Genomic DNA, 24,376 nt, shown 5'->3' on the forward strand with positions numbered 1-24,376 from the left:
CACAATTCTGCTCAAAGAGCAAATGACAGGTGTGCCTAAGATCTTTGCACAAATCCATCTTATGTGCCAATTGAGCACATTCTGAGACCTAGAGGCCCTGTTCACAGTCACTCACACCTTGTTCACCTTCCTTTTGGACTTTTGCAATGCATGTTACATGGGGCTACCCTTGAAGAACATTTGGAAGTTATGACTGGGTCCAGAATGTGGCAGCATAGGCAGTTTTGGAGGCCCTGCCCTATGCCCATGTAACACTACTGCTCAGTGAGCTGCATTGGCTCTCAGTAGGCTTGTGGGTGCAATTCAAAGCACTGGTTATCACCTATAAAGCCCTACATGGCACAGGACCAGAGTATTTGGGGGACTGCCTTTCTCCAATGTTGTCCGCTTTTCCCACTAAATCCAGTAGGGTGGGCATACTCCAGGCCCTTTTTGAAGTAGTATCATCTAATGCAGTGTTTCTCAACCTCAGCAACTTTAAGATGCATGGACTTCAACTCCCAGGATTCCCTAGCCAGATTTCTAGGAGTTGAAGTCCATATCTCTTCAAGTTGCCAAGGCTGAGAAACATTATCTATACTAATGTATCTCTGCCTATGAGTGCATCTATGTTCTGAACAGTCCTATGAATGTATCTATTCTTTGTCACCTGACCTTATACAAAGACTGTTGAGGAAGCATTAACTTTGCAGTTTCTCAGTTTGTAGTGGGGGGGGGGGAGCGAAGAGAGTAAGGGAGTTGACTTATAGGCTAGGCTTATAGGCTTTCAACATCTTTGCTGGGCTCTGCTTCCCCATTCAGCTCTCCTTCTGTTGGTTTGCTGAAGTCCACACCTCCTACTGCTTCAACTTCAGTTGCCTGCTAAGCTGCACTTTCTCCTGATGACTGCTCTGTTTCCTGGGCTGCAAATTCTTCCTCTCTGCTCTCCTATACAAGAAGAATCTTCCTCCAACACAACCTCACTCATATGTTACTAGCATTTTCCATTTGGAATTGGAAACCAGATGTGCTCCAGTGCTCCTCATGTGAGCGGGGTGGCAAAGGGAAGGAAGAGCTTATGCTGGCCACTGCAAGGCTTTCCTTCCACAATATCCAATCTAAGTATTACCCAGGAATAACACTTCTTAGTCTTTTAGATCAGCCAAAGTCAGCTTTAGAAACAGTGGCTTTGGCCAGACATTCTATCTGGAATGCTCAACCCAAGAGCATTCCAGATAAGCCCCTATCTTCCATTAACAGCATGCCAATGGCAGTGGTTGCTGCAGGCCCTTGTGCTATACTAGCTTCTCTGGAAGCCCATATGTAGAAAGCTGTATGTGTGGCTTCACTGCTGCAGAATTTCACACTCAATAGAGGGCAGAGACAATGGCCTTGAAGGACAGGAGGAAGAGCCACTACCAAGGCTACAGTTAGATAAGAGGGACTTGAGCCTGGGCCCAGAAAATAATTTGAGAAAATGTTTCAGAGAAGCCCCTCCCTAGTTCACACAAAGATAAAGGGAGAGAGGGGGAAGCACATTCAGACTTGCAAGATTCTGTTGCTATACTGTAGCTGTTATATAAAAGTAGTCCTGACCCATATGGCATTGGTTTCTTAGCCTGGTCTACTTTGTTGGGTAGACCAGCCTAAGACATACAGCAGATGACATCATTCAAGCAGCATTGGCAGGCAGAGGGATTCCTGGGTGAGTATTTCAGATAACAAATGCCTGAACAGAGAGCGACAGAAGAAATGCTGTCTTAGAGATCTTTTCTTTAGAAGTGGCTTCAGAACCCATAGCTCTTCACCTAACAAATTTGCTTGTCTTTCTTGATCATGATGCTCAACAGACCTATTCATACAGTTTGAAAAGAAGCACCAAGTGCTCAAAAAATGTAATCAGTGAAAAAGATGGAGATGACAAATGTTGCTACCCTCTATTACATCACTACCAAAAGCACAAGGCAGCAGAGAGTATCAGCGTACCTCCATTTTGAAAAATACAACTGTCTTAAGATACCAGAGAAATGTGTTGCATGTTATTGCTTAAAACTTTATTTCTTTGCAAGAGCTTAGCTGTTAATTTTTCTTAAGGGATGTCTTTTATTCATAACCTTTGTATATTATTCACTTTCAATTAGATCAGGAATTGGATATATTACTAATTTTAAAAGATTGTTGTGGGCTTTTCTAATGGGCTAGATAATTGATTCTACAAACTTTTTTTTCCTGAAAATAACTGATCAAAATTAAAATAAGGCCAAGAAATTTGCTTTCTTAAATAGTTTAACAAGTCCACAGGATATGAAAAGTAAACATTGTTCATCAAAGAACTGTATTTCACTGGCACTTTGCTATTAATTCAACATAAATAAATAGTCTGCTTTGTTGTCAAGACAAGACACAGCAATACATTTCATAGCCAAACTCAGTATCTGTTTTCAAGGAAACAAAATGTATTTTTGGCTTCACTGCATATGGCTTCCAGATGGCACACAACCAAATGTAAAGCAAATACAGAACTATAAAGGCTGTTGAAAAAAGTGGGGAAAAATCAGTAAAGTCAAAGAGGTGTGTGTGTTAAACATCAAAAGCCTGTAAGAGTCTAAAAACTGTTACTAGTCATTTCAGTCATGAGAGGAAAGGACAGGACCACACTGATGGCCTTTCACAGCACCACATGAAGAGGGTCCCAGGCGGGTATGTCAATGGAGGAAGTTCTTTGTCCTTGCTGAAAAGGATCTGTTCCTGGCAGCCATTGCCAAGATGCTTCTCAACTGCTTCATGTGGGAAATGGCAACCATGTTTGAAAAGGCAGCCTCCCACACACAGTTCTAACACGCTGACCCAGAGGTCCCAAGAACATCCAGGAAAGAGCAGCCTGGCTAAGGAACAGCATTACACAGCAAGGATCACATGGAATTGAGTAGGGCTAGACTATATAACACCCTTTGGCAGCAATCCTCAGGCACTTCCCTTGGTACCAGTCACATTCTTGACCCATCTGACTTTAATTAAAGTATTTAACTCTATGAAAAGCAGTGTGTTGCAAAGCAAAGTGCCAGTTTCTAGCATCGTCTTTCTTTATCAGATTGCTTTTGAGGCCAAAATAGGCCTCATAGGCATTTCTGTAAAAACCCAACCAAACCCACAAATACTCCCCACCACCACCCCGAGGAAAAAAAAAAGAATAGCTACATGGCAGCATCCCAATGTTTTGTTCTTCAGGTGAAGACATGCTGAAAAATAAAATGCATGGTGGACATGGTGGATTCTGGCACTGCCGCTGGTTCCCAGGAAGCGAATGCATTCCAGACAGATAAGAGGCTTCTCAGCCTGGATACTGTTGCTGGGAAGGTTAAGAGGTCCAAGGTAGCTCTGCCCTAGAACCCTTCTGGGTTCTTTTCCCTTAGGTTAGTGGAGTAGCTTTAGTCTGGCAAGAATCTGTCTGTATGGCAAGAACAATAAAGAACTAGAGTTGGAGATATCGGCTCAGCGTGGTTCTTGGCCTGGTTCCTGACAGTGGGAGCAGCTTTGAGTGCCCTATGGGTAAAATCATGATACAGAAGTAATATATCATAATTTTATGATACATTATAAAAGAATGTAAATAATAATACAGTACAATAGTATAATGTATCATTATTTTGCCTGCTGGAAAGTGAATATTTTGTGACTGATCGTGTCTATAATAGCAGGCATTTTAACAACCAATAGCTCCCTCTTTATTGAAATCCCCACTACATAACCTCCAAATTTCAATATCCCCACTCTCAATGTAAAGATCCCAAATCACATTCCTTAAATGGAAGTGCATCCTGTAACAGGATCTTTCCTAGGACATTAGGCCATTTGTGTGTGGGTGTGTACCTTTGTCTTGGCTGAATTGTGCTTATAGGATAATTATCCCTAGAGCATAGTTCTAAAATACCAACCACTGTTTTTTTACTTCTAAGCCACGGTATAACAGCGGCAAATTTGCTAGTGAGAAGTTTTTTATTTCAAAACTTACATAGCCCCACCCCATTTATTTCTATTACTCTCATGAAACTTAGAACCTAGAGTCAAAACAATTTTTGGGTAGTTTTTATAAGTCTGCAAAAAATCAACTGTGCACAGACCTTCCTTTGGGACACACTCCTTGATCTGCACCAGATGGAGTTCAGCAAAATCACACACATTGCAGAAATATCCAGAATTGGAAAAACCTGTCTTAAATATCTGAGGAGAAATCCATGAGAAGCAATAAAACAACTGAAACAAAATAAAGCAGCAACTTAAAAAAAAAAAGAATTAAAATTCAAAGCAGCAGGGCTGGCGTTTATAGCATTTTATACAGTACATTGCAGGAATATATTACATTAAGAAAGAGAACCAGGAAAGGGCTCTTATGTTAGAGAATGTAAAATACTCTGTAATCTGATAAAACAAAACCAAAATATTTCACATAGGCTTTTGATTTTATTAATTGGTCATAGTGATCATCTTCTAAACATGAAAATTAATTTAAAAAGTTGGAAAAAATTGGTCGGGAAGTATCTCCATGTATTGATACTGAAAGCATATCCACAGGGGATTGTTTAACATATACATGCAATATCTAAGTAAATTTGATAATGAATATTAGCTGCAAAGTGACATCTGGCTAAATGAAGAATTGGTCCAAAACTTAGTTGAAATTTTACAAGCAGTCAAAAGCAACTATACATATTAATTGATTTTGATTCAAGCAAGACTTGAATGCTTGGCATAGCAGAAGAGAGAGTCCTTTAACTCTGATCTAGAAAAACAGCATATATTCTAAAAGCTGAATTGCTGCTTACACTCTTTTCATGCCACTCAGATATACAGCTGTTAATAGTAAAGATACATTCATTTTGAAGTGAAGTTCATTGCTGGGAATGGAACTTGAGTCCAGATATATGCTTCTAAAACTTCAGCATTTTAGAAATTTTTGTAACAAAATACAGTGTCTGAAATGGCTGCTATTTTCTTCTTCGTTTACGCTTGGATATTAGTGACCTGCTTCTAGAATGTTGTGATTTTTGCTTGGTCATTTTCATATTCGTGTTTCTAAAAGAAAAAGAGACGCATGCAAATTAAAAACTGAATACAGACAGCAGCATCTGAAGATACTGTAAATGAATCACAAGCACAGCATATTCTGCACTATAATCAAAGGGTCCCCTCCTCTCCCCCCCCATCTTTAGCTCACATTTGGCCATCTGTGGAGCAGCACCGCTGAAAGGAGCAAGGGTCTTCCAGATGACAACATCAGAGCTAGTTCCAGCTGGGGTTGATGGGGAGCAGAGACCTAACTTTAGGCTCTTACTTTATGGTTTGATGCCCTCTCTCCTATTAAACATCTAAGTGAAACCACTGGAGAGATCATCTGGCAACATGGGTTAGCTATAGGTCTTAACCCCTGATTGCCCAAGTGACGCAGCCTAGGTTCCATTTCAGTGTCTGGAGGCTGTAGTAATCTGGATGGAACAGGCCACAGAAACAGGCTCAGGCTCAACTTAGCAACACTGAATGGCTGTGAATTCTGGGGCAGCCTGATCCTGGAGATCTTCCATCTTAAGTTCTGGATGGGGCTGTATTATCTCACACAGAACTGGTGGGCAGTTTGGGGGTCCTCCTTGACTTGTATCTGTTTGCAAGTGATAGAAATGGTTAGGAGGCTTTTGCACAAATCTATCATGTACATCAATTGTGCCTGTTCCTGGATCAGGAGCACCTGCTCGCAGTCACTCACCTTTTGGTGACCTCTTGTTTGGATTACTGCAATGCATTCTAACATGGAGCTGTCTTTGAAAACCATCAGAAGCTATAGCTGGTCCAGAATGTAGCAGTGCAGGTAGCTATGGGTGCACCTCAACATGCCCATGTAACACTGCTAATGCACAAGCTGCACTGGTTATCAATGGTTGCAAGGCCCTGGTTGTCATCTGCAAAGCCCTTCAGGGCTCAGAGCCAGGATATTCAAAGGATCATCCAATTATCTCTGCCCACTCAGTCAGAACTGACAGAATTGACATGCTCTGGGTCCCATCTATTAAACAGTGCTATGTTATGGGACTCTGGAAGTGTGTCTTCTCTGTTGCTATGCCTGCCCTATAGAACAGCCCTTCCGCCTGAGACTTAGATGGCCCAGACCTTGCTGGCCTTTAGAAAGAAGCTGAAGATGTGACTCTTCCCCTGAGCACTGGGCCAGGATGTTCTGTAAGGCATCATTAGGTGTTAGTTGTGTTATGCAAGTTAAGTGTTCATGATGTCATATGTGTTGATTTGTGACTTTTTTCTCCATAGCGGACATATCTTTTGGTGCTTTTAACTTGTAAGCTGCCCAGAGTTTCTTGGCAAAGAAGTGACCATACAAATTGAATAAATAAATAAATAAGAACCACTTACATCCTTTGATCTCAAACTTATATTTAAGAGCTAAGATATTTATTAGAAGAGTCAAGATAATTTACCTCAGTTATCTGAGATTTAGCTAAAGCATTTTTTAAATAGGAAAACTAGTTCTCATTTTATGAGCTTGGGGGGTTAACAGGCACAGAAAGAATTATTGCTGAGGTTTTTTAACACTCAACTTCTAAGCCATAACAACACGGGGAAATTACATGAATATGTTGATAACAGATATGATATAACAATGTTTGACACTTACGATGAATAATATGTCTAGGATAATATTCCTCTTCAACAAAAGACTGGGCTTTTGGAATCTCAATGATCAAAAGGAGATTTGAACAAAATATCCTTGTGGGAGGAATGCTTATTTTCTTACCACAACATGAATATATAAAAAGTGTGTGCATGTTGTTATCCAGTACAGATTGTTTAGAATCCAAATTTATAGTATAGCAAAGAGATCAAAACTATAATATAATTTGTTTTTAAAACTCTGAAGGATTAAGAAAATAGCAGAACATTGCAGAAATGTAAATGATAACCAAAAAAACCTAAAGATTAGAGATGGATAAGCACAAATACTTGGCTTATACTAATTTGAAAAGAGGTATCTCCTTTGTCAGAAAAAAATAAATACATTTTCTTGCATGGTAACTTAAAATCTTGGATTTCAAAATGTAAAGTGCAGTAACAGAATAAAACAAATAAGAGTAGCTGACAGAAAATCAAAAGACAACAGAAGTGAATGCCAAGGAGAAATTTAAAAGCGTCAGGTTTAAATTGTTAAACTCAATATAATCTATGTAAGTCTACTATTTTTTTAGTATAGATTTCATTTGTTTACTTTATACCCAAAGTATTATGGTTCTAAATTAAGTAAGTTTAATAATATTTTCAACTGGAGAGTATATAAGCATTCAAATATTTGAGATACTTTATTAATTTATTAGATTTCTAGACCCACCACAGTCCTATGACTCTCAATGTACAAAGAGCAATGAAAGCTTACAGTTACCATCGTTTTGATTAAACATCACAGAAGAGGGAAAACATGGACCAAGACTGCACCATCGACTGAATAAAGAGAAATACATGGCACCTATTCTCTTATCTGTACAAATCATCCCATAAGATTTATAACCACCAAATTATGCAAAATTAGGTTGCTGCAGACTATAAAGCCTGTTAAGTGCATTTGCAATTTCACAGTGTATGATAGAGAGAAACCTTATGCAAAGAACCTTAGATTTATCAATTGATGATCCCACGGGTCTATATCAATTGATGCTATTTTAATTCTACCACTAGATTTTTAGGCAATCCTAACAATCCAAATTTCAGCAATACCTCTTATTGTTTACTATTGTTTTATAAGAACAATTACATATGCAAAATGTTTTTATCTTTTCATATCATTCCTATATAGTACTGCGACTTGGAGATGAGAAACAGGCAAGAAAATATATTTTAAAAAGCTACTCAATTGGATCAGGAAGAAAATTCATGTGCACAGAAACTGAGCATTTTAGGAATATACTAAGAATAGCTTCTTTAAGCTGATGCCCCTTCTGAACTACAACTTCCAGCACTGTTATGTATAAGACAACACATTTGGATATACCAGATTAGGATTTGCTAAAGCCAGATGCCTGTGCAGAGTGTGATGTTTATTCTTGGAAAATACTTTAGTGAGCTGATTATCTTAAGTTTTAAAGTTGCAAGCCTTTAAGTTTCAAGGAAGTTCATGTCATGGTTTTATACATCATCTCAAATCTACTGATGAAGATTATACTGTCACTCTATATAACCATGATGGGATGGAACACGCAAAGAGCACTAACTATGCACACTCCCAGAAAGATGCTTTCTTAGTAGTGTCTAATTCCTCATATATAGTTGTCTCATCAACCACACAGTATTAGTTAAAACAGACAAGTAATATTGGATAAAAATCACAGAACTTCTTTATGTAAAAGTCTCAACACTGAATTTCTCTGAGTCACAATTTAAACATAAATCTGTTCATTCTTTATATTATTTACTAAATCATAAGGATAGGCATGGTATTGTTCAGACTAAAGTGTACCTTGGATAAGCCCTAACTGAAGCTAAACTTTAATAAGAAATCAATGTGTGCACCAAAACTATGCTACTTAAATTATCCAATTCAGTAAGCATGTTTTGTCAAATTCCAAAATATCCAGAAGTAAATCTGGTTACCCCTTCTTGTTAAGTCTCTTTATTTTGGTCTAGTGGTTAAGGTTCTGGGCTAGAAACCAGGAGTCTGTGAATTCTAGTTCCGCCTTAGGCATGAAAGCTGACTGGGTGACCTTGGGCCAGTCCCTCCCTCTCAGCCCAATTTGGTGCAATGTAGACTAGCCTCCTCATGGTGCACCCCAGGCAACGTGACTTGTCACGGCTAAATAGTCTACACATCTGGCTGCTGGACCTCACAAGGATTTCCCAGCAAGAAAAAAAAGCAGCATGAACACTGAACTGCTAGGCCATACGACAAAAAGAGAGAGAGACAGACAGACAGAGACAGAGAGAAACTGTAAAAATTCAATGTTTTCTTTTCTAGTTAGAGCAGGCCTGTTATAGTGAGTATTCTTCTTGTTTCTTTTGTTCTGAGACAAAAAGTCTAGGTGTAATGATGGTAATCTACTTCCCTTTTCCAAAAGCCCCCAAAGGATTTTTTTTCCTGCTGTTCAGCTTACTGATGCCAGTTGGTTAACTAAGTCTTGTCTGATGTAGACAAAAGTTTGTATTTAACAGACTAAAACAATGCTGATATTATCAGCGTAAGAAGATACAGAGACATCTGGTGTGGGCAAACTAAGTTTTTAAAGCCTATAAGACTTTTATTTTCAGCAAAAAGGATGGAAAAGCAGGAATTTACAAAATCCATACTTTCCTCTTGTGCTATTCTATTATTTCTAACATTGAATAGATGGCTGCCAACAGAAAAAAATCCTTCACCAATAAATATAACGTATTAAAACATTTTATTTCCCTATTGCTTCCCATTCTGACTCTTCAAAACAACAATTAAAAATAATAATCATAACGAAAATACATTTAATTTCAGAAGGCGATGCATGCTAAAATGGCATCATCTTGTCCTATTGTATACATACATACATTCTTATCTATCTCATTATTCCACGTCAGAGATAAGAAATGTGATGCAAGGCACAGAATGGGAACAAGAAATAGCAAACAAAATAAAGTATGAAATATGAAAAGGAACTATAGCTAAATCTAAATTTGTATCAGCACCACTCACTATACATCTTCATATGGTAAACTGTATGACGTTCATAGCAAATGAATCTCATCATTGAGCTCTGCAACTGCCAATCTCATGTAGAACTACCATGAATTACAAGTTCAAGTATCTTAAAAACCTATTAAGAAGCAATTCACGTGATGCCTATGATAAATAAGAGGAGGAAGGAGTATTAGGTATGTTCGCTGCCTTGAGTTATTTATAAAAATAATAAAGGTGGGATAAAAATTAAATAAATAAATGATACAGACAGACATCTGTGCCTTACAGACAGAAAGTAAAGATAAACACAGTCAGACACCTTTTGATCATCTATCGTTTAAAAAAGTATCTAAAATGAGTTTGGTCTTATACAGATTTAAATGTCAAGAAGTACCCTATTTTCAGGTATAAAGTTATAATTTTCAAAAGTACACATTTTGCCACAACTGCTGAGGAATAAGTATCTCTTTTAGATCCCTGATGTCTACAATTGCCTGCCCCATTATAATTTAACAATGCAAAATATTATTTGGGAGAGAATGGGGATTAAGAGCAAAATGTCAGAACAACATGCATAACTAATGAAATACAGCATAGACCAAAATCTGCAATAAGGAAGAGTGGTCTAGCTGCCAACATTAGAGGGGTATACTGCCCAAAGCAAATATAGCAGGTCCCTGGATTAAGAACGAGTTCTGTTCCTATGTCTGTCCTTAAGTCGAATTTGTATGTAAATCAGAAGTTATTTAGCATCAGTTAGTCAAATGTTTGTCTTGGTATATATAGTATATATTTTACCTTTCTATGTATATAAAACACTTAAGAAACATTTCCAAATACCCTATAAATCTTAAGCATAATAATACACAAAGTAGTATTGTATATTTAACCTGAAATATTGTACTTAACATGAATTTTTAATATAATAGTTTTCATGGCAGTCCATTCTTAATTAGGAGTCATCCGTAAACCGGGATGTTCTTAAACCAGGAACCTGCTGTAACATAGAAGAATCACGCCCCACTATTTCAGAGGGCCAGTTCACAAAAGAATTTTCAGAAAGCGATTATGGTGTCAACTTTGGACCTAGAAAACAACAATGTTGTTGTTGAATGAATGACCAATGCCAGTGATATTTTCAGGAGGGAGGTATCATCAGAGAGGCAGTAACATGAACACAGTTATATTTATTTACTTTGGTGTTCATGATACTGCCTCTCTGATGATGTCTTTCTATAAAAATGGCCAAATTTTAACATGGGATTACAGAAATCTGGCAAAATTTTAGCCATATTTTTAAAAATTAAATATTAAAGACTGTATATTTAATCTCTCTGTCTCTCTGAGTTAGTTGATTAGTTCAGTGTTCATGCTGCTGCTTCTTGCTGGGAAATCCTTGTAAGGTCCAGCAGCCAAAATATGTAGACTATTTAGCTATGACAGGTCACGTTGCCCGGGGTGCACTACGAGGAGGCTAGTCTACATTGCACCCCAAACTAATCAACTAACTCAGAGAGAGAGAACTAATCACAGCAGGTGCCGATATTGGAAACATAAATGGGGGCTGGTTGATAATCCTAACTGTGACTGTTGGAATGTCCCGCAAACTTTATATTGCGATGGAATGTCCCCTCAGAAGGTTCCCTGGCTCCCTGCAAGAACTACATCATCTCAAGGCTACTGCTGTCCAATGGCTAAACAATCTAGATATCCGGCCATAGGCTTAGTTACTTTAGTAACTGCTCATACATACAACTTAATTTATTCATAATTCTATTCATCATTTGTATTGCGTGTTTTTAAAATAATTTATTGTCCCAATGTCCTATGTTTTATATATTGTTTCTGTGATTTTTATGCAACAATCCTGCATTCTGTTATGCCATATGAAATAAATACGTTAGTTGATAATATCTGGGGTGTCACTAGAGTGCCACAATGCCACTGTTCTATTATGAAGCAAGCATTCAGGCATTTCCAAAGCATCATTTGTGGTAACATATCAAATACACATTATCTTAACTTACCACTGTTTGGTGGGCTAATGAAGGTGGGCTAATGAAGTAGAATGCTGTAAGTTCTAGAGTTTTAAAAACTGTAACATTTACATTTCACAAGGAAATACTCTTCCACATCAGGAACACTAAGAATAATAGATTAGTCTGGAGATGGGGACACAGAACTTTCATTTAGCAACAAGATGGCTTTCCCCACTCCTAACAAAATATGCTCCTGAGAACTGAGAGATTTGGGATGGGCATGGGGCATTGCTGTGGCATGGAGCAATCTGGAGAAATTGTTGGTGAATGCAAACAGAACTGCCTCTTTCACTAAGGGCATGTTTGGACCCTGGTAAATGTTACTTTTAAAAGAGCACTGTGTTTAAAAGGAAGCAAACCAGGGAACAAGAAAAGGCCACAAGGTGAACTTTCAAACAGAAAGGAGAACATTCACACACTCAAGATTGTCAGCCAATTTCAATGGGCACATTTCCATTTTGCCAGCATGTAACTAGCATTTCATTGAAAGCTTTTCTTTACACTATTACATGAGAAAGGGCTCTTCTCAAAATTCAGTTTTTGTTTACTCTTCTGTTTGTTCTAAGATTCTGCAGAAAGAAATCCATCTTTCTTCTAAGAGTCTACCCAAATAAATAATTAGGCTACTCCATTTAATATATTGGTATCTATTGTACTTTTCAAATGACCAATCCTCTCCAACTTTTGCTTCTAAGCTGCACTCTTATGTAAGATGCCACTGCAGCCAAAAATCTGGCATTTGGATTATTTTTTCCCAAAAGGAAAAGTATCTAATGCAATATATTAGAAGCTAAAAATAAATTATTTTACCAAGTATGAATAAACTATAAAGGTAACTAGTTCTGAATCCAAATATAATGTTTACTGAGAAAAGTACATTCAACTTAAAATAAACTTACTGAAATAATTTCAGTGGCATGGTTTCATTTATACTTAAAAAAAAACTCTTAACAATAGATTTTTTTTACCATCAATTAGAGCCATAAGGGAAATTGGCCATCACTTCTCATAATACCGTGAAATGATGGGGTAGCAATTTATGAATATCATGAATGAGAAAAGTGTGCATTACAAATGGCATAAGTAAGTATGTATCTACCTAGTGTTACTTACTCTCAGAAAAGTGGAAGCTTGATTTTTTTTCCCCCTGTTCACTTCTCCTCTTGCAATACTTTTTCTTGGGTCATTTACCCAGAGAAACTCCTATCTACTGCAGGAACTCTCAAAATGTGGGTGGGAACCCACCAGCACATTTGAGAAGGGCTGGAAATTTTGGGGCAGTTTACAGAACAATGGCAGGATTGCTGCCAGAATGCTCTCTTGCTTTGGCTGGAAGAGTGCCTGTCCGGGCAGAGTGGGAGTGTGGTCAGTCAGGACCGCAGCCTGTCTTGCAGAGATCCAGGAACCCACTGTGTGCATTCCCATGACTGGATCCCCTTAAGACAGGGGAAATCATAGAGCGCAGTCTTACACACTGCAGCCCTGGGGCCTAACTAAACTTTAATTACTGAAGGTATGTAGGATGTTTATTTCTTGTTACATTGAAATCATTAGGTTTGTTCATGTGGTAAGGGGGAGGGTCTCACAGGTTTATTTGTCATGTGGGGGGGACAGTCACAACATCCTAAAGTTTGAGAACTCCTGATCTATTTAGGCTTATTGATTGATCTTGTTGTGGTCAAAATAGTGTCTGCAATGCCAGAACCATAATTAATGGAGCTCACATGTGTAGGGGTGTGTGTGTGTGTGCCCTTTACCCCCACCCCCACCTGAAAGACCGATAAAGTATAGATTTATAGGATTTACATCTTACCATACAAATCACTGGATAATCCTTCTCTCGAAGTTCTGATAATTTTATGGATACTGCCTACAAAAAGATCCCAATCAGATAGGAAATTAACACAATAAATCAGTAACTATTTTCAGTGGAAAATTTAACAGTTGAAAAAGGATAGATTGGATGGAGAGGGAAATGACATTTTATTCAGTGACTCTCATTTCTAGCAGCACATGCATGCCATACCAACCTAAAAGCACTTGTTATATCTAGTCAGGAGTCTTACATGATAATGGGGGACTTTGTACAATGTCAATCCTTATCAGTCACAAACATAAAATGTCATATATAACTAACCAGAAGATTCAGTTTTCTACAAAGTTAGGTTTACTCCATATATTTGATAGTCAAAACAACAACAACAAAAACCACATCAAATTTCTATTTTTAGCAACCACATTTTTGCTACCCAATGGAAGTATCTAGGTAATACTGTCTATCAGTGGATATACAACATAAGATCTAGTACAAAGCATTGCATATTTGATAAAATTCATCCCTTGACAGTGCAAAGTAGCAAACCATTATTCTATGAGAAATGATAAAGTAGCATTATGTCCATTGTACATTTAATAAATGAAATTAAAAGAAAAAACAAAAACAAACAAGAGGATGGATCTCTGTTTTTGTAAGAGATACATTTTCTTTTAAAAACTGGTCAGATCTTTTCCCCTCACATTAATTTTTTTAAAAGAATTTTATTAAGTTTCAGACAAAGATAGAAAAACAAAAAATTACAAAGAAAAAGAAAAAAAACTAAAAAGGTGTGGAACACAAAATATTTTTTTTAAGAGTTACATAAAGAGATGACTTCCAACTTTTAACAGCAAGGATATACAACAATTTTCCATAATCAATCCCTTACTCTATATTAAACCAAAATCACATTATTTCTATAAATCATTATATTGGAACATTATAAAAATCACTACATAGAGTTGCTGCATTCCCTTATATTAAAAGAAAGAGAAGATAGATATAGATATAGATATATAGATATAACCTCCTAATCAACTACCCCCTCAAGGATAACATTTAATTATTTCCTTCCTATTACTGTTCTGTACATTCCCATCTACTATAATAAAGATCAAACTAAAAAGCATATACTGTAAATTGTCTACCATTATACTTCATAATACAATAATTTTAATCTTAATCATGTTAAACCCAAAACCAAACAATATTTTTTAATACAAGTTTTGTTTAACAACAAAAATGAGCACGGTAGTAAAGAGGGATAAATGTCATTGATGTACAATTGATAACACTGTTTTAAAAGACCTCCATTTGTGTACATTTGAAGATATGGCAGAGAGTTCATTAAAGACAGCACATGGTAGCACCTACCTCACTTTGCTGATCTTGAAAAAAGCTAAACCAAGTTGTGCCAAGTTGAATGGGAGACCACCAGGAAATTCTACAGCTGTAGGTCAAACTGGAAAATTGAAAGAATTTCCTGAAAAAAAGCAAGCCACTTCCATCTTGAGGCCAAAAGAACTCCATGGATATAACCATGAAATATACTGTATGTTAGCTGAGCTTGACTTAAATAAACTTTACCCTTTCCATTGGGAAAACAATTCTTTTATAGTTCAGAATATTTAGTTTTGAGAGAAATGGGGGGTTGCACACTCAAAAAAGGCAAGATGCTTGCACCATGATGCTTTGTCCACCACCTTATCTTTTTGGACCATCTTTCATACAGACACCACTGTTGGGAACTGAATCTCTTTTTGGGAAAAGCCGAGTTTATTGCAAGACAAATAGAAGAAGTTGTGGCAGAAGCTAAGGTAATGAGCTTGGATAAAGAGAACACGGTGAAAATAATGAATCCTATGTATAAAAGATGGCTATAGAAAAGAAGAGATGGCTATAAAGCATTCAAAGAAAGGCATTCAACAAAATTAAAAGCTATGAAGTTTTTCATAATGATCTTCCCTGTATATCACAAGCTATATAAACTGTCCTGCTAAGAGAGTTCAGTGTCTGCTTGAACTGTTCCATGTTAATCAATTTAATCAGCATGTACATATAGCCATAGTGTGCGCAGGACTAGATCTGTTCCTGTTGCAAGAAAAATTAAATTTTGCGTATAGCTTACAAAACTTCAAAATAGATCGAGCTAATGGTAAATACTGGATCAGCAGTTTCTGTACTTCCTAATTTTGTTTGTACTGGGGGTGGGAAAAACATTGGTTGAGGCAAAAATATAATTGGTGTGTTGTTTTTAAAATCTGCATGTATTTGCCTATAGAGGTGACTTGATTCACATACTGTAGTACACTTGTAGAATTTTAAATTGTCCTTAATGTTATTTCTGTTTTAGAGAGAAATGTATTTGCTGAATTAAATACTGGGATACTGGAAGGACATGTTTCTCCTTGGTTAAAGACTGCTGTAGGACAAGCATCAGTTTCAGTAGTACTGGCACGAAAAGGAATTAGGCTGTGCTCATGGATTAGTCCCTTTAAAAAATGGAGAAAGAAGAGATGTTCATGTACAAAAGAAATGGCAACACTGAGAGGCATATGTCAAAAGAAATAAAGGATTTGATGCAGAGGGATATTACTGCTACAAAATGGATTTCACCTACAGTAGTGATAAAAAAGCAAAATAGGAGTATCCATCTTTATATGGATTTGACAGAGCAAATGAACTTTCTGTATTGCAGTGTTATCTGTTCAACACATAAAAGTATTTGTAGAACTCCCAAGGGCAGAGATGTTTTGTATTCTTGATTTGCAGAGTGCATACCATCAAGTTGTTTTTCACAAAAATAATAAAGACCTATCTGCATTTATTACATGATAGGCTTCTCTGTTTTAAACAGTCTCCCTATGGATTTGCTTCAGCACGCAGCATATTTCAAAAAATGCCAAAAATCTAAACAATCAAAGACATTCAATTTTATTTGGTTGATTTCATTGTGTTTAAGAATATACCAGAAGCGGCTCAAAGTAACATTTGACCTGATTTGCCATGCTATGTGCCTGTAGCATAAAGTTGGAGTAGACTACAGACTATACAAGAACGTGGAGGAAACATTAATTTTCTTGTATAAGCCTACTCTTTGGATGCAGCCGTATGTTAAAATGCAGAATATAAATTTGATTGCAAAGAATCACATATTCCATTGAAAGACACAGTCTGGGAAAAAAGGCCACTACATGTAAGACAAATGCAATCACAAAAAATTGCAATTTATTTATTTGTTTGTTTGATATGTATGCCACCTGAATTTCAATGACTCTGGGCAGCTCACAATTAAAAAACATTTAAGGAATAAAAGACATCAAGATGACAGAAACTCGACTGGAACAGAAAAAAGAAACACACCCACACAATCCAAGGGGACTTCACTCACGCTCATTAAAGGAAATGTTCTTATGCTCAACACAGCCTACTTTGTATTTTTCATTTATTGTTGAATAGTAATAAATTTCTCTGAGATGGATTTGGATACAACTCTAAATGTAATTCAATTATTGCTTTTCTTTATATATGTTCTTGCCTTCTTACTAAGTTAATTTATAACACCGAACCTGATAAAGTGAAAAGCTAGATATTTCCTATTATTGCTTCATAGTAAAAACAGAAAAGCATATCCTACATGGCAGCCTCATCAGAATTATCTTGCGATAACGCATAGCATTCTACAGAAAAAAGCTGCAGTCCTTCTACATTAAAAACTATGTAGCTCAACTGAGTTGAAATAAATTGTTTAGGAGACTCAATTTCCTGCCAGGACGTACAGAGGAACATTTATTTATGTTAAGTCATTCTTCAAGGGATTTTGCTACGCTGGGAATTCAAAACATCTTAAATTCCAAACAAAGTACCTTTCCCACTTGGAAAACTCAGTATTAAAATATAGAAATTAACTAAACCCAGACAGTTCAGGTGAGAACACACCATGGTAAATAAAAGCCAATAATCCTAAGGCGTAACAAAGATTTGTTGCTTCTTGGAGGTCCAGGCAGATAACAGATAATTTTGTCAAGTTAGGAAGGATTTCCTGTTCAGAGAAACCTGAGCTTGTTCTTGCAGCCTTAGTTCTGCCCTTTTTTTTTTTTTAGATTTTTTATCCCGCCTTTATTTACATAAATAACTCAGGGTGGGGAACATACCTTATACTCCTTCCTCCTCCTATTTTCCCCACAACAACCCTGTGAGGTGGGCTGGGTTGAGGGAGAGTGACTGGCCCAAAGCCACCCAGCCGGCTTTCGTACCCAAGGCGGGACTAGAACTCACAGTCTCCTGTTTCTAGCCTGGTGCCTTAACCACTAGACTGTCTCTCTTTACAACTAATTGATTTTTTTTCTATCAAATATCTAGATCTATATCTATATATATCTCAATAATACATCTGACAAGCATGCTATAGTCCCACACTTAAAAAAAACAAGCAAACATTGAAATTAATAATATTAATTACTTACTATGATCAGCATTAATGGCCTTTTTTTAAACTTAGAATAAGATTGGCATACTATTCTCAAGGTTGCTTTAACCATAGCAGACACTAGTGCAGGCTGTCAAATGCACTGACCCATGTCTCGGACCTATGCCTTAAGCATTTTTCCAGTGAAACAAAACAAGGTATACATTTTAAAAATAGAGTAAATAAATGTATCAAGCTCAGTAGAAAAAAACCCTCTATCCTCTTGTAGTGACTGGAGTACAGATCTAACTTCATGTTCTAGTACTAGAGGTTCTTGTAAATAGGGAATATCATCTAAAGCAGTGGTTCTTAAACTGTTTGACTCAATTACCTCTTTTTCTGGTCTTGAATAATAGCATTATCTGCCTCCCCCCCCCCCCCACACACAAAGACTCTGTTCTTTGACTTGCATCTTGGCAGCAGCAGTCTCAGACCGGATCCTCAATTCACAGACAAGCATTTACAAATTGCTTCATTAACCCTAGGATATGCCCAATTTGCCCCCTTTGGGGAAATTACCCCCAATTTAAGTACCACTGATCTAAGGTATCTTGGATGTTGACCCGTCTAGTGTAGAGAATGTCAAAATACTTCTGTCTTTGTTCTTCTTTGAGTCAGTCACTGTCTGTCCATACTAATCTGATATCCAAAACTCCTTCTGAATTTGGAGATCTTTGAGAAGACTGTCCTTTATTTCCATGTGTATTTCCATATTTTATGTCTTTACAGATCTTCTTGTAATACTGCTCCTTGTCACTTTTAATATGTTCCATGTTCCCACTGTAACTCTGTTATTTGCAGATTTGGATTTTCTTTTGCAACAAAATATCCAGAGGGTTTTAATCTATCCATGTGACTGCCATCCCACCTGAGAGAGCAGTCATCTGCCACTATATTATCAAACTGTCCATGTGTCTGTCCATGTGGTTTTCTTGGTAAAATATAGAAATGAATGACCATTGCCTTTTCCTGCCCAATAATTTTGCCATTATCAGTAAAATGATCACCTACTTCCAGCATCTTCCTACACTGCTGCTGACCAACATAGGTACCTGCTTCTGCTTGCTTTAGCTGGGATAACCTTCATGCTTTTGGTGACCCTGCTGGGAGGATATTCTCTTGGCATACATTCCCAGCATTCCTTGCTCATCCCTCCAAGGAAAACTTTCTTGCCATGATGAGGCAGCATAACCTGGGTCTTTGCGGGGGGGGGATGGACGGACTACAGTTTATGCCTGCTAATTGTCTTACAAGAAAAGCTGCATTCACGTTTTGTATCTGAATCCTTACTCAAATAAGAACGTGGAGCTACGTTTGGCCACCTTCTTCCTCTTCAATGCCTGCAGAGTGCCTGAATGGCTTTGTTAATAAAGATTCTAATGGAATCTGGAATAATGGAAGAGGCAATAGCGTTCTTCAGAGGAGAGCTGCATTACTACTTATGTGGAATTAATAAAACTAAATCTGGCAGGGAAATAAATTATTTACAGCATGTAACAATGATATATGTCCATGAGATTGTATAAATGCCTTATTGGATCAGGCAACAGGACACTTAATCCAGCATTCAGTTGGCTACAGCACTCAGCCAAAGCCTGAAAAAAACTCTGCAGACCAATGTGCAGGTGCTGGCTTGCTCGCCCCAGGACCTAAAACTCAAGAAACACCTCTGGATGTGGCGGCTCCATTAATTTTTACCAATTTTTTTTCTGCAAAGCCTTTGGCACAATTCTCCAGCACTCTCCCCTACTATAATTAAGTCTAAAAAGTATAAAGTAATCATATAATTATTTCCTGTTTACCACTGTCTACCTTTTCCCACTTGTCTCAATTCTTATATTTTAAACATTTGGGGGGTGGAGAACTGTGCTGTCATACATTGTAAAGCAGATAATAATAATAATAATAATAATAATAATAATAATAATAATAATAATAATAATATCATCATCATCTGTCTGGAATCTTGGGAGGTGGTGCTTACAGAAGCACAAGTAATAAAGCAAATAAATAAATAAATAAAAATATCCATCCTACATATTCTTCTATATTTCAAAGTATTTTTAATCTTTCAATCTGTGCTTTATTGTGTATCAGTGACACAAAAAGTGCAATTAAATATTTACTGAAATTTAGCTATCATGACCATGAAACTTGTTTATCTCATTTGAAGGATTGGTGATTAATTATAAAAAAATTCACAGGAGGGGGAAATACAATGCCACCATCGAAAATCATACAGGCAGTTAACACCAGATGTTCCATCCCATGACAAAAATTAACATGACCCGTCCAAGAGTAATATGAACAAGAATTTTGGCAGCAGTTACCCAAGATCTCTACAACTTCACCAAACAGACGTCACTAATTATTCACCAGCAGAGAGCACAACTATGACAGCCATTCTATTGCTAAAATTCAGAAGATTATCTACAAGGTTTTTTTGTTGTTGTTGTTATCTGCAGAGCCCAATCTGGGATTAAAAATATTACACCAATTTTTCTGGTACAATGATTTGGCTGTCATGACCAGAGAGCTTAATGGTCTCTGAAAGGCAGCCAGATTAATGTTCAGCAATGACAAAGACTTGGAGTCTGACCCATATACACCTACACAGATTTGAAACAACAAACACATCAGCACCTCTCAGTGAGTTGTAATGGTTGCTTTACTATAAGAACAGTGTTACGATTATAATGAATATGTTAATTGCTACAGCTAATAGCATAACACATCTTAGTCTTCCAAGCTTCAAATACAACCTTCAACTATACTGACTGGCAACTGGGACTTGAATTAAATATGTCTTAATCGTGATGATGTTTACTATATACTGTCAGAGGGAGGGTCAGGATAGGAGCCGAGACAGACACACAAACAGCCAGTAGTTAAAAAAAATAGGGATTTTATTCTGGACACCTATGATTCCTATACTAATGAAGTAGTGAAATCTAATAATATATACAAGTATTAATTTACAAAACCAATATGTTTTCCTATGAATCTACAGAATACAAAGAAATATAAGAAATCAAGTCTTAACCCACTTAATTCTCCTCCCTCTAATGTCTCTTTCCCTCACTTTCTGCTCATACTTTATTACGACTTCTTCTCCGCCTCCTTACCTTATCTCAATTACTGACACTGGAACATCTCTGAGTTTTCTCCTGGCTGTCTTGCTACCAAAGCCTTCAATTCACAAACTTCCACTGTCTACTAGTGTTCCTCAACCCCAGCAACTTTAAGCCATGGTGGGGAATTCTGGGAGTTGAAGTCCACGCAGCTTAAAGTTGCTGAGGTTGAGAAACACTGGTCTGGTATCTGAATCTCCATACACACAACACAGTCCGTCCTCCTGGTCTTCCCACTCTCTCACAAGCTGCTCCAGGCTCTTCCTCCTAGTCTTCCTCCACATCCCACTCCATGTTAGCAGTGTCAGTAATATCCTCTCCAGCAGCATTTGAAACATACCCGCCCCCAAGTTTTCCTTTCTGTTTTTATATTCCATATTTAAGGCATGGTCAAGCCACTTTAGAAAATGCATTCTAGCATTTTCCGCTTCTCTGCCTGCATGCTCTTGGTGTTGTGCCTTCCCTTCCAAAAATCCATGACCTAGCCACAAACTCCACTGCTTCCCTACAGCTGGGCACTCTACCCTGCCACCTATACCACCCCTCAGTAATGTACACATGTTTGTGACTCCATTCAGGCAGAATTGGCACAAAAGCTAAATCATTAAAAAAAAAAACAGGACAATGCTAGTAGCAAACACGATTTAAATTAAAAATTACGAAGGAATTTCTCAGAATACAAAAGAAAGCCTTTTTCTACTAATCAAATTAAAGGGGTGATGGGAGATGTTTATAAATTGGAAGCATTTTTTTAAAAAGCATCTCCAGCCTAAAAAGCCATCTTATTTTGAACTAGGCTTAGATCCTTTGTTATTCTTTCCCAGTATTTTGGTTTCCAAGTGTTCACAGTCAATTCCTCCATCCACAGCTATTTCCCGAAACTGAAAACAAAAGCAGCCCTATGTCCCTTGGCCTCTCCTATTTCTGAAAGGCATTTCCCTTAACTGCAGATATTACTACCAAATGTTTTGGACTGAGTTCTCATGGAGGAGGGTCGGATGTGTAGTTTCCTCTACTTGGGTTGGGTTTTTTTTCCCAGCAAGGGCCACACAAGGCTACAAGAGATGCCACTGGCTTTTGGCTTATTTATTTCACAACACTAAAAAGTATGCAGCCCCAAATTTGGCAGTGATATTTGTGGGGGGGAGCTCTGGGAATGGCAAATGGGGCACCTACAGCCTGCCCTTTATCCACTTCATTCTGTTCCTTGACAACCAAGGAGAAGGGATTCCTCTCTGCTTCATAGTTCAATAGCAGAAGAACAAGCAACATTTCCAGTTAAAGAAAAGTTACTCCTTATTCTGTATCTTCCAAGAACCTTCCTAATTAGTGGCTTCCTTCTCCTTTTTCAAGGTAACATTTAGTTTGGAGGACAAAAAGTAGAATACATCCCAGTGGAAAAAATGGGAGGAGGAAAAGAGAAGGATCATATTTTTTCTAATATTTCCTAGATATTTTTTAAAAAAAACAAATACAGTAGCTGAAACACAGACTATAAAGGCTTTTAATAAACAGTTGATTGATCAATTATGTGCCATCAAGTCAGTGGCAATCTTAAGGATTGCACACAGATTTTCTCCAGGATGATCTGTCCCCAGCCTGACCCTTCAGGGACACCCATAGCTTCTATAATTGCTGCCACCCACCTTCCTGCTGGTCATTATCTTTTTCTCTTTCCTTCCGCCTTTCCCAACAAATGTGCCTGCTTCAGAGATAGAACAATTCAGATTTCTATACTTTATCCACACAGTTCCTAAATCTGTCTGTGGTACAGCAATATGATTTGTTCTACTGGGTGTTTGGAAGTTGGGAATATCTAGGGTGTTTGTTTATTTTTTAAACTGTCATCTTGGCTGCAACTGTATTTTTCCAATAAGGTCTGAATAAGAAATTTAAAGTAACATGGAAAAGGCACTAGACAAGCAGCTCAAACCTGTGGCTTTCCTACTAAATTTGTCCCTATACCGGGTCCTGAAAATGTTAAAAGAACAATTCTGATGGATAGAAAATATCTGTATGTGCATGTACAAACATACCTGACAGCAGGAATCTAACCTGAGCAATTATTAGTGAAGCAGGTTTACAACTACAGCAGAAGTAACATTTAGGGATGGGGATAGAGGTAGGCAAAAGGGTAGCACCTAAGTAACGACGTTCTACCAGGAGGAAAGTCAGAGGGCAAAAGTTCCAAGTCTGCATGGAAGTGACCCTGAGACTAACAATCTCAGGGACAAAGAGAAGGTGAAGTGATTGATAAAGAAGGCACACAAAGTAAATCCTGAACTCTCAATCTACTGACCTTGTGGTCAGTAGGTTGAGATACTGAAGAGTCAGTGCCACTGAAGGCAAGCTGACAAAGACTGGGACAGAGACCTATTTTAAAAAAAAAAACAAGTTTTATTTCCAGTCATTCCTATGTAAGAAGGGATTACCTTCAGCTCATGCCTATCCCATAGCACAGTGCTGAAATATTTGTGGACCTCTATAATGGGCCTGATTCAATGTTTTTCCTTCAGCACCATTAATGGACAGATACAATAATCTTTTATTTATTTGTTTATTTCTATTTTAAGGCCTCCTGTTCAACAATGACTTTTTTGCTCTGCACATCTGCTACTGGGTCATCTTTTTCTATTACTTCTATAGAGATCATAGAACTTTGATGGCATATGTTCTATGAGGCCTGCCATGAAGGAAGTCTGATTTTTAGGTGTGATATTTAGTTACAGACCATAACTTGAACATTTTCAGAATATAGTACTTTTGCTATTTGAAGCTACAAGTAGTGCATAGTATTTAAGTGCAAATTAAAATATAAAAACCACAGCATACTTATTTCAGTAGTTCTAACTGACACAGGTCAACAGTGGCTAAAGTAGCCAATTTGATAAAGCAGAGTCAATTAAAATACTAAATCTACTACCTTTCAGGTACAGCAGTGCCAGGCTATATTCTGCATAAACCTGTGTTGAGGACCCTTTTAAATCACAAGGATTTTAAACACAACCCAAGTTAAGAGCTTTTCTTGTACAACATCCATTAGCTAAATTAATTTGGAAAGTTGTTGGCATACAAGAAAGGGGCTACTTTTTTCACTCTACAGAGAATCCTTAAGTTCTAAAAGCGATAAGCAGTTGTGCATTTAATGTGCCTCTTTGTTAAAAATGCATTTTGGAAGACTGGAAAAAAGCATATATTGAACACATATCACTTTCTCTACAAAGGCTGTAAATCTCATATTCTGGGCAATGA

The 24,376-nt window shown here is 37.4% G+C and overlaps 1 protein-coding gene across 1 annotated transcript in view; it reads right to left on the reverse strand.

The window, feature by feature from the left end:
* Nucleotides 1–3,956: 3,956 nt before the first annotated feature.
* RAD18 (RAD18 E3 ubiquitin protein ligase) overlaps nucleotides 3,957–24,376 on the reverse strand; it is a 122,087-nt gene continuing 101,667 nt past the window's right edge. Inside the window, exon 13 of the mRNA XM_063291620.1 lies at nucleotides 3,957–5,052. Coding sequence (XP_063147690.1) covers nucleotides 4,965–5,052 — 88 coding nt within the window. The 3' untranslated portion in view covers nucleotides 3,957–4,964. The remainder of the gene's footprint in view (nucleotides 5,053–24,376) is intronic.

The sequence above is a fragment of the Candoia aspera genome, chromosome 2 (assembly GCF_035149785.1).
Source record: "Candoia aspera isolate rCanAsp1 chromosome 2, rCanAsp1.hap2, whole genome shotgun sequence".
NCBI lineage: Eukaryota > Metazoa > Chordata > Lepidosauria > Squamata > Boidae > Candoia > Candoia aspera.